This window comes from Cydia amplana, chromosome 9, assembly GCF_948474715.1.
Source record: "Cydia amplana chromosome 9, ilCydAmpl1.1, whole genome shotgun sequence".
Classification (NCBI taxonomy): domain Eukaryota; kingdom Metazoa; phylum Arthropoda; class Insecta; order Lepidoptera; family Tortricidae; genus Cydia; species Cydia amplana.
This window is the reverse complement of record NC_086077.1, coordinates 16925848-16938001: the sequence shown is the minus strand read 5'-3', so window position 1 is coordinate 16938001 and position 12154 is coordinate 16925848. Positions and strand designations below refer to the sequence as shown.

The 12154-nt window shown below is 39.8% G+C and overlaps 1 protein-coding gene across 3 annotated transcripts in view; it reads left to right on the top strand.

Moving 5' to 3' along the window:
* Window positions 1–12154, top strand: part of LOC134651243 (sodium-independent sulfate anion transporter-like) — a 49516-nt gene that overhangs the window by 27775 nt on the left and 9587 nt on the right. For 2 of the 3 annotated variants that reach the window (XM_063506308.1, XM_063506310.1), the window contains exons 2-5: window positions 198–356; window positions 5861–6127; window positions 10343–10470; window positions 11316–11408. In XM_063506308.1, the coding sequence (XP_063362378.1) occupies window positions 198–356; window positions 5861–6127; window positions 10343–10470; window positions 11316–11408 (647 nt within the window). Of the gene's footprint in view, window positions 1–197; window positions 357–5860; window positions 6128–10342; window positions 10471–10564; window positions 10613–11315; window positions 11409–12154 lie in introns of all 3 variants that reach the window. The other variant, XM_063506309.1, reaches the window with a different exon arrangement.

The following is a 12154-nucleotide window of genomic DNA, read 5'->3' as shown; positions in this document are numbered from 1 at the left end:
AACCAGATCTTAACAGTAGAAAAAGGCGGCAAATTTGAAAAATGTAGGCGCGAAGGGATATCGTCCCATAGAAAATTTGAATTTCGCGCCTTTTTTTACTGACAAGATTTGGTTGACCAGCTATACCTCCACCACTGACTATCCTTACTGAAAACAGATAATTTGTGTACTTTACATAATTGTTCTATTTCTTCCAGAATCCAACGTATTCCCGCCATCAGATGGCGGTTGGCGACGCGGCGCGGCGCGGCGCGCGCGAGCGCTCTGCTCCGCTAAAACGTTACGTAGAAGGTTGCCCATACTGGAATGGTTGCCTCAGTACTCGCTACGGAAGGGAATCTCGGATCTCATTGCTGGTGAGTAGTACATACAATGGTCAGGAACTTTACACAGCCCAGAGATTAAAGGAGTCTCAGACCTTTAAAACCGGTGAGTCTAGGTAGGTACAGGTGGAGTACTCCTAACTAATGGCCATATATGTTTCTTACATGCGCTCTGCTCCGCAAAAAAAAAAACAATTAACAAAAAATATGACACCATACAGCGCGATCTTCAATTCTTTCAACCAAACTGTAATTCCAATATCTTTACTTAGTTAAAAATGGGTTTACTTTTTAGGATTTGCATAGAAATATCATATTATTTCTATGCAAATCCTAAAAACTAAACCCTCGTAAATTATTTAGGTCTTGGCAATTAGGTTTTTAACAACTTTTTATGTTTTTTTACTGAACAAGATATGCCAAAAAGCACCGAGCGTATCCGTGACCTGACCAGAACGGTATGTAGGTGAAATTTCATGCCACCTGATTCAATATATTGTCATTTTTGTCACACCTTGCTTTCGCAATAATGTGCGAAACCAGTACTTAAGTGCCAAAATTATCATAGCCATGAAAATAACTATCGTATACCTAGGTTGACCTAGGTACAGTTAGGTATCAAAAGTAGCGCTAAGGTACTTGACTTCTAAAATTACTTGCAGAATAAACTTAAATGTCATTGTATGACATATATTTAATTAAAAACAACTTTTCGATTTAAATTCGTCAAAAAAAGAACCACAACAATTTCTACTTATTTCTGAGTAAACAAAGCGACGTCAAGGAAAAAATATAGGAACGACATCTTCACTTGACAACTGTCAACGGTCAAATAACTAATGTTAAATACCCGCCATTTTCATGCACAGAACGAACATCTAACTGCATATTTAAACCAGGGATGTTGCGAACATCCGCATCCGCATCCGCAACCGCGGAACATCCGCATTATTTTCAACATCCGCATCCGCATCCGCATCCGCATAAAATCGATGCGGAGCTTATGCGGATGCGGATGTTGAACAAGTCGGTACAGGAACGTCTTAGCCGCGGCGTAAGTGCTAGGTAATTTCGTCATTACCTATAACGAAATCGTCTACACAGTACACTAAGAACAGTAGTGAATCTAAGGCCGCTCGGCAAGTTATTTACCTACTCTTGCGTTGGCGCTTAGGGTTGTCACTTTTATTTATAGATAAATATTATTTGCGTATTATGAGTAGCACTAGGTTTCTATTTATATAATACAGTGTGTAAATCCAATACGGGCGAATATTTAAACGGTGGTTAGCATAGGACCTAAAAAGTATATTGAGATAGATTTTACTTAGAAATGCATTGAAAATTATAACCATACAAAATAATTCGGCCCGCAATGTAATACACCACACACGTTACGGGATACGAGCTTTTTAAAGTAACTGTCAACGCTTGTTGGCAGTTACTATGAAAAGCTCGTATCTCGTAATGTCATTATCATCTTGTTTCTTAATGTTTACAGTACATTGCTGCTCGGTACATGTGGAAAAAATTAATCACGGGGTCATAATTAAGTGTAACTTAAAAAAACATCTTAATTAATGATAAGACGGGTAAATTCTATATCTGGTTTAATTTATTGCCCGTATTTGACTTACACACTGTATAATGAAATGTTTTCTCAATTCATAAATCAGGTATAAATGAAGGCCGGTAAAAGCAGGCAAATGCGAGCGTACTCGAATGCGCGCGATCTCAGTCGCGGTACGGCCCACACTGCCGCCACCGTATTCCCCCGTAAATTATGCGAATGTGTGCGTGGCAGCGCGTGCGTACTCGGCGCCCGGCGCGCACGCACACATTCAAGCCGGCAGCGGCACATTTCTATGAAGATTCACTACTGTTCTTGTACTGTGTCGTCTAGATCCAGAAAAGTCGGCGAAGTTACTGTTTATTAAATATAACGCACCTATATTTTTGCTCAAATACTAAACGTTTGGTTTTTTTAATAAAAAAATACTAAAAATGTAATATTTGACGTTTTAATCTTGACATCCGCATCCGCATCCGCATCCGCGGATGTGAGCCTTTAAAAATCCGCATCCGCATCCGCATCCGCGGATGTCAAAAAATCTGCATCCGCAACATCCCTGATTTAAACGATCTGTGACACAATCACAGTAAAAACTGCATGCACACTTGCACAGTGGGTGCAGCACGCAGCGAACCGCAAAATCGTATATTGTGTCCACTCCGTAGTAACAGCGCCCTCTGTGCACAGAAGAGCGTAACAGACGAGGAGGTGCGGCTAAAATAGGCCTTTTATTATATAGATGGGGCTACGTGCATAAAAACTGAGCCACGCAGATTTTCTATCACCTCACCTGTTTTTATTGTAAACATGACGTACCTAAATGTATTGAATTTTATATTGTACCAATTTTATATTGCAAAAGCATATAAAATAAACTAGAGTGAAGATAAAATCTGATACAGAAGTATGTAGTACATTATTATTTTCCATCGCATTTTCACGGAAACGTACGAACGTGTCTTGCTATTTCAGTCAGTCTCGGTACAAAAAGTACTGAGGTTGCCTGAAGTAGCATGACAAATACGAACATTTCCGAGAAAATACGATGGAAAACAATTATGCACTACATTCTGTATGGTCAATTACCTAGCTGTCATTGTTGCAATCGAATTAACGTCTAATAATACTATTACGGATTGACTAGTGACTACTTCCGTGCCAGATCTTCTGAAACAATGTCCTAGGTGTTTTGTAACTACCTATACCTACCTACTTAGATGCTACATTGTTATGATTCATAAGTCAACCAGGTACTTAACGATTAGTAATGATTGTCATTAAAAGTACTAAAGAATCAGTATTCTTTAGTACTTTACACATAATAACAAGGACTTAAGAGTCACGCGAATGACGGAATTAGTCACATCGACCTTATATTTGCAGTTTTCGTTGGTAGGTAATAATTGTAATACAAAGAAATTAGAGCGAACAGAAGCTTTACATAGGGAAAAACATTCTACTGCTCTATTTTTTTGTATATTGAAGCATGCGAGTGTAGTTTCGATTGTATGGGAGCGAAATTCGTTAGAATAACAAGAAACTAAATGAACAAGAATGAAGTCATCCTGAATAGAAAAGTATGCTAAAATTTCAATGAGAGTTAAGACAATTTTCCCGTTATTAATGTTTTATTGATACTAATGATTGTACCTAATAGCTCTTATCGCGTGCCATTATAAGGAATGATTTGCGCAGGCCAAAACGCAGAGATAACTGATCAATCCTTGATTTACGTCATGGGTCATGGTTCCAGTATATTTGCATTTTATCAACATGCTAACATGAATCTCTAATCGCCAGTACAGACGGACTGCACGCCAACTGCAATGTCGCAATGCAACTGCAGTTCCCATACAAATTGCAGTCCGTATATCGGCCCTAAGTCCACCTTCATATTTACTTAATTTATTTTTCATTTTTATTTGACTTTTTTTATTTCAATGTGTGTTAGTGGACACGTAAGATGCTAAGATGGACATCTTAGCTAGCTCTGAGCCCGTACCATGAGTCACTGACAGTGTCAAAACTGACATTTACGCTATCAAGAACGTAATTTACTTTCTATACATCTCGTTTGCACTAATATGCGAGTACGAGCGAGATGTATAGAAAGTAAATTACGTTCTCGACAGCGTTTATGTCAGTGCTAAACTGAAGGTAGCCGTACAGGCAATCTTTTATAGCTAAACCAAACAAGACCGAAGCGATCCCATAAGAGCTCCGTGAACAAAGTTTTGTACGGAGCACTAGTCCTAGCGATCTCTTCCAGACAACCTTTGGGTAGTGGGAAATGAAGAACTCATCTTATTATATCAACTGTAACCTACAATTTAACAAGCACCCTAAATTTAATTGAATTTGCACGCATCTGTGTGATTCGCCATGTGTCAGTGCGTGTCGAATTTGCTCGCTAATTTTGAATGGCCGGCGCAATTGAATAACGTATCAGATTAAACCAATAACGGAAGTTTCTGATTCCATTGTTAATTTGTTACTGATCCGGCGCATACAACACAAAGACACAATAAAGTACGGACGCCAAGCGAGAAGAATTTGAAACGTTTGTTTTTATATTCCTGTCCCGCCCATGATAACGGGTCAGTTAGACCAGGATGTGTCGTATACAGCTACATAATTAAGTATTAGAACACAGTTTGACTTCGGGTTCTTATTGTGGTGAATCAATCGTTTATTTGCAGAGAAAAACATAGTACAATGTAATGTAATGTACCGGTATGTATGGTGTAATGTTTAAAAAAGAATATAAATCCATGATGTGTTCTTAGGCTTTAAGAAACTCGATGTTGCCAGGCTGAAAAGTGGTGCCGTTACCAGCAACCACCACCACATATAAGCGCCTTAAATTTCCCCCTTAGGTACAATTCTCATAGATCCTAATCTAAGTCAACGTATCAGCATTGCGATACAGCGAGAAAATGTCGCCAGCATCCTTGGTACAATGCCTCAAGGGCCTATTTTAGATATAAGCTAGTTTTTAATTTCTTTTAGTATACCACTGTATATATCTTGTTTGTAAATAAATGATTATTTCTTATGTAAGTCATGCCAGGGACAACATGATTCATGACGCCATAGTGTGAACTCTGTTACGTAGTATAGTACTGTGTGTTCTGTAATGGTGAGCACATCGGATCGAGCCGATATCGGAGGCAGTGTAAACCTGAACTGAGCCCATTGTGGCGGTTCCGGCGCGTGCGACACAATACAGCGCTAGGACGTAACCTCCTAAGGCCTGACCATACAAACGAAACATCCATAATTTGCCACTGAAATTTTAACCTAAATTGTAGGAAATAGAGTTGATTTTGCGAATTGAACGAAACAAAGCAAAACCAACTCTGTTCCAATTGAACATGGTTTAAATTACATCGACTGAAGAAGTACTATAGGTAGGAATTTGGCCGTGAGGAGGGTAAAAGGCCGTAATTCAGGTGATTGATGTCAAGTATAACCTATATACTGAGCGCCTACCGCGAACCACGTTGCCTCTCTGTCGCACTTGTAAATTCGTACGTAAGTGTGACAGGGAGGTAACACGTCGAACGTGGTTCGCGGTAGGCCCTCTGCATCTCTGTATGGTCATTATTAGGAGGATAGTGGGTGACCGCTTTCTCAATACAAACGACCATTTTTCTCTCTGGATATTGACAATTTGGACAATATTTTTACACAGTTTGATGTATAAATGCTCCGTTGTTTGATTTTTTCGATACGATCAAATACCTACTCTTCTGGTCAATTCTAACCAACCCACATGTTTTTGGCTTTGTTAGAATTGTCTCGACGAGTATTCGTTGCCAACAGGCATTTCAACAGAAAGAAAAGTACAGTCAACGGTAAAAGCTCGTATCTAATCTTATTTCAGTTATTTTTTAGTTTGTTGTGTTTCGTTTACAATTATCGATACTCGTACCAAAGGTCTACAACTGAGCTCTTTCCCCAGGCATAACCGTCGGCCTCACCGTGATCCCGCAAGCGATCGCGTACGCCGGCGTGGCCGGCCTCCCGCCGCAGTACGGCCTCTACTCCTCCTTCATGGCGTGCTTCGTGTACACCGTGTTCGGCTCCGTGAAGGACTCGGCCATCGGCCCCACGGCCATCGCGGCCATCTTGACAAGGGAGAACCTGCACGGGCTGGGGCCGGAGTTCGCTGTGCTGCTGGCGTTCTTGTCAGGGTGCGTGGAGCTGATTATGGGGATACTGCAGTTAGGTAAGTTTGAAAATTCTTCACGCCTCCAATCATCATATTCAATCTTCCTCGCGTTGTCCCGGCATTTTGCCACGGCTCATGGGAGCCAGGGGTCCGCTTGGCAACTAATCTCAAGAATTGGCATAGGCACTAGTTGTCACGAAATCCTTCTTTCCAGCCATCAGCCATCGGATCTTTCAACCCAGAGGGTAAACTAGACCTTATTGGGATTAGTCCGGTTTCCTCACGATGTTTCCCTTCACCGAAAAGCGGCTGGTATATAAATATCAAATGATATTTCGTACATAAGTTCCGAAAAACTCATTGGTACGAGCTTCAATGAATCAGGAATGCAATCGATAAATATTAGTACCGGTAATTTTAATCTCTATACATATTTTGACCGGTTTGCATTTCCGTATCCATGAAACACGTAAATTTTCCAGCACTAGATAATATCTCAATTGTTGCCACTGCCACCTTCAATCTTAATAATTCTAAGCAAATTAAAATTCTGTGACAAACTATGTGTTATCTCACGTTGGGGTCCGACTTCATTTTGAGGTCAAAAGATGACTTACGCTCTAGATCGGGTCCGGGTCCGGGCCGAAGCTTCCGACACCTCGTTTTCTATGACGAGTGATCGGCGATCACGGGAAGCTTTCTATAGAAAAACTGATGTGTCAGGCGCCTCGGCCCGTTTTAGCGCGGGTCATCCTGGGAAGCCGCAATAACAGGGGACTTTTCCACGACCACTTAAACTATTTGAGTAGTTTAAGTGGTCGCTCAATTAAAAAAATTACTATATTAGGTTGTAGGTACCCAATAATAGTATCTAACTAATACATCCTAAAATGTATCACTTTGTAATAAGTCACTGACCCAGTGTCATTAAAGCGAGAAAAATCTTAACAGCGCGATGTAGGATTACAGTATCGAAGATACAGCGCCATCTGTCGGGATTTTATTAAAACGTGCGCCTGCTAAAGTATATTATTACGAGATTTACGAGTAGTAAAGAAGCCTTCATGTCCATGTTCTTGCTTTGTTTTTCAAGTTCTTTGTCATCAAATGTGTATCTAGGTTTATTATATGGTAAATTTGTACACGAACACACTTTAGTGGTCCATCTGTCCGTCTTTCCGAGGTAAGCTTAGCCGCTAAGCTAACGCAATATAATTATTTCAATTGAAATAATAGGTAAAAATCCGCGCGCAGGCTATATCTTCCGCCGCAAGTTTCGTGCAGTATCTTTACCACATATTCAAAGAGAACTAACGATTCTCTACAGTTTATTGTCGTCTCCTTCGTTACCGTGTCTCCTTCAGTTACCAGAGAGTAGTTAATAATTCAAGAACATTAACTTCCACACTACGCCGATATTGTTTTAGGTAGCGCTAATATTTACTATTTTTGTAGCTTTTCGTGTTAATATGTATTTGAAACCTCTAAACATAAAATTTCAACTGCCTAGGCCGCCTAGCTATCACGGTTCATGAGATAGGTACAGCCTGGTGTCAGACAGACGGACGGACAGACAGACGAACAGCGGAGTCTTAGCAATAGGGTCCCGTTTTTACCCTATGGGTACCGAACCCTAAAAACTATAAGCTACCTGAATACATAAAAAATTTAGGCCTAGATTTTAGTTAAGAACGCCACATATAGAGCTCTAGGAATGTAGTGATTTCTAAAATGTTTTTATTGTGTTTTTATTATATTTTTGTGCAAGGACAGGCCGCGTTGCCAAAATGCCAATCGTTTACGCCCTGTAGCCACAGGGCGGACACGCCATACATCAAAAATGATTTGCGTTTATATGTGTGCGCGGCACGTCTGTACACGCGTCATTGAGTTTCTGACGGAATCCTGACGGAATCTCAGTAGAGCGACTTACACACACATTCATGTCGCGGACTGTCGCGGGCGAGGTAATCCGAATCGGGGCGGGGCGGTGCGTGTCCGTTCTGTATGATAATACTATTACTTATTCTGTGCTGTAGCTATTGAAACGCAACTGTCACTGTCGCATTAATATGGAAGAGTGATAGAGAGACACAAAGCGTTTCGTTGTCGAAGCGATATCGATTGTCACCTTGACATTACTTATTCTGTGCCTTGACTAAAATGAAAATGCTTGAAACTAAAATGCAAATTATAGTAATAGCCCCTTCAACAATGAAGACACGCGGCGTTGAGGGCTGGACAATCAATCCCGATATATCAAAATATTTTATCATTCAAATAAGAATTCTACGCATGTCACATATAGTTCTAATTTCAAAAACTCTTTTACTCGATTTATCGGGTTTGACCACTCACCCCTCGGCTACGTAAGTTGTCAGTCCTCTATACTCACTAGCCCCTGTCGTACCGACACCGACAAACCACTGTTGTCCACACATTAATTGTCGGTATTGTCACATTGTCATGTCTCCGTCTTCCTGTTGCTCGTGACACTTTCCAATGTTAACACAAACTTTGGAAAGTTGTTTTGCCAGATGTGCTATTGTCTTTCTTTTACCGTTTCGTAATGTTTAGGAAAACCGTTAATAAACGTGACTAATCTCCTTACAAAAATTGTAAAGTAATACATACTATAAGTACCTCGTTTTTTTAGCATTCAGTTTCTTTAGAATGAAATCTTTAAAATACCTAAGTAGTTATTTACTTATGACACCAAAAGAATGTAAATGAACATAATATACTTAGGTATGCTATACCTATAATTGTTACCTTACCTAAACATTAGCAGTGACTTATTTACGTCAAAATCACGTAGTATTTTTCTAATGCTAACGAAGTATATTATGATTTGCCACTTATAACCAGCATAACGTTCTAGCCTCTGGGAGTAAAAAGTTTGGCTGGAAATTTCAAATACGTAAGTAAATATAAATAAAAATGAATTAATTAAATATTTGGGAACAATCTTTACTCAGATCAACCTAGCTCCAAACTAGGCTAAGCAAGGCTTGTAGGAGTTGTAGGTACTACTAGGCGACTAGATAAATAGGTATATACTTAGATTAGATGATTAGATACAAACGCGGGCGCTGGCCTTCGCCGTGACCGGCAGAATACTGTCGTAATAATCGACTATGTCAAGTAGACGAATTGAATTTATAGGCTTTTATTTATTAGGTTTGCTTACTTCACTTGGTCGGCTATTTAGTTTTTATACGATTACGGTAAATTGACCGAGACCTTGATGCTGATTAGAACTATTTCATCTGATTTCATTATCACTCGCCCGCGCGTTTCGCTCGAACTTAGAAATTGGTGCTAAAGAAATGGTCTTCGGGAACTAACAAAACAATAACAGATACATTAATCTCTTTATAATTTCCGAGCTAAAACGTACTCTGAAGATGGCGCGATAGTTTAGTAACTTAGTACTTTAGAAAACAAACCATTTAAGTAGAATTGTAGTCGATTGGCGGTTTCCTGGCATTGTCTGGTATGGTATACCTACACAGGTTAATCATACAGATTTCTTGAATATTATGTAAGTTAGTTTGTTTCAATGTTTGTTACTCGATCATCCAAAATGGCCAAACAGCTTTAAGATGCATTCATGTCAAATGCAGACTGCGTTTCTAGCGGCTCGGCGTCATTGTTGCCGTGTAGAGTGCACTCTGTAAGTAGTCTCTGTATAACACTGAAAGGAGTGTAGGACTTTGTACTCCCGACGAAGATAGCTTATTAAAGTTATTAATAAGAAGGCTACTCTATTTGCATATTAGCTAAGATGTTTTCGATCACGAACGAAGGCTTTTCACTGAGATAAAACTGCATTCATGATGAAGTATCAACAGTCACGATTTCACGCAGCATACCTATCGCATTTCATTTGAATTTAATAGATGAATACAGAGAATAGAATAGAGAATAGATGACATACACCTACAGTTTACGTCGGACCTGTGAAGAAATACGACTTTTTTTCCATTAAATTATACGCCTAGTTAATCCCCTAATGATCTCCACAATATCGAGGTTTAGTGCAAACGAAATTAAGTCTTATTTACGGTGTAAGTACTAAGTAGGTAGGTACATACTTAGGTACACATACACACACTTTAATTCTTAGTGTTCCGTACAAAATTTTGTTCAACACTTATTCAATATCCGTCCTTTTTGTGCACGATACGGGCCTGTGCCAAACAGTGGGCTATTAGGTAGGTATATAGTCTGTATTATTATTATGTTCACTATTTTTTTATCGTTGCGCAGGATTCCTGATCGACTTCATCAGCGGGCCTGTGTCCGTCGGCTTCACGTCGGCAGCAGCCATCATCATCGCCACCACACAGGTCAAAGATATCTTGGGCCTCAACTTTCCCGGCGGCAAGTTCTTGCAGGTACTTACCTCATGAATCACACCATGGCGTACTGCCAGTACTGCCAGTAACGTCAGGTCAGCAGCTAGCTATTATCATCATCGACACCACGCAGGTCAAAGACATCTTGGGCCTCAGCTTTCCTGGAGACAAGGTTCCTCAGGTAGGTATTATGTGGCCATTACGGATAAATTTGCCATCAATCTCTCGTATATTGGAGATACCTACTATATCGATAAGTGTTAACTTGTCATTTAGTCACCTAGTCACGTTATCCCCGCGACATTATAACCAAGTTAAATAACGTTATCACCCCGTTTAGATGTGATTTGTTATGATGATTACGTGTGCGATATGTATAAGTGGGGGTGGTTTAATTAAACATAAACAAAATAATCTCAAGAGCTACAAATGTTTCACTCGTTGTAGCAATTAGATCTTTTTTTTCATTTGTTTATGCGTTTTTTGTTGATCGTCGACGGCTTTCTATCGACCTTGAGGTTTTTGTCGCAAACACCGATTAGCATCTGACCCACGCGCCGAAATGCCTCAGAAATAATAAATGCGACTCGCTCCAATTGGTACCTAAAGTTAAACCAAGAAAAGTCTGCAACGATTGATAGCACACGCAGTGCATGTGTTATTTTAAACGTCAAACTTCTAAGACAGTATGAGTTATACTTATACTGAATAACATTTGCACTGCGTGTGCTTATCAAAATCGTTGTAGACTTATCTTGGTCTAACTCTATTCGATTTGACGAAGAATTTTACCAGTTTCCGATGATATTTCGTAAGTGGTTCTGCCTGATCTATCTGATCTATATAATGTATTTTTGCTAACTATATTTTATGTATTTTTGCAGGTGTGGACGGGAATGTATGAACACATCGGAGAGACGAGGCTCTGGGACACGGTGCTAGGTGTCACCTGCATCGTGGTTCTACTACTGCTCAGGGTGAGTACTTGTGTTGTAATTTTTCTATCAAAATGCTTAGAAATAAAGGAAAAGTGGATAAACTCTCTGTCTCGTCAAGTCTCAGGAGTGAACAAAATTAAAATTATTAAATTGTACAACGGGACTTAATCGCGTATCTAAGTTTTAAGATTTACCTCCGACGTAAACGAATATCGATAAATCGAGAATCGTTAGTGTTGTGTGTCGACAGAGTGACATCCCTATAGTTCGTTTTTAGGGTTCCGTACCCAAAGGGTAAAAACGGGACCCTATTACTAAGACTCCGCTGTCCGTCCGCCAGGCTGTATCTCACGAACCGTGATAGCTAGACAGTTGAAATTTTCACAGATGATGTATTTCTGTTGCCGCTATAACAACAAATAGGTACTAAAAACAGAATAAAATAACGATTTAAGTGGGGTTCCCATACAACAAACGTGATTTTTGACCGAAGTTAAGCAACGTTGAGCGGGGTCAGTACCAGGGATGTTGCGGATGCAGATTTTTTGACATCCGCGGATGCGGATGCGGATGCGGATATTTAAAGGCTCACATCCGCGGATGCGGATGTCAAGATTAGGTACTTAGAAAACGTCAAATATTAAATTTTTAGTATCATAATAAAAAAAAACGAAACGTTTAGTATTTGAGCAAGAATATAGACCACCTGTGCGTTATATTTTAATAAACAGTAACTTGGCCGGCTTTTCTGGATCTTAGACGATTTCGTTATAGGTAATGACGAA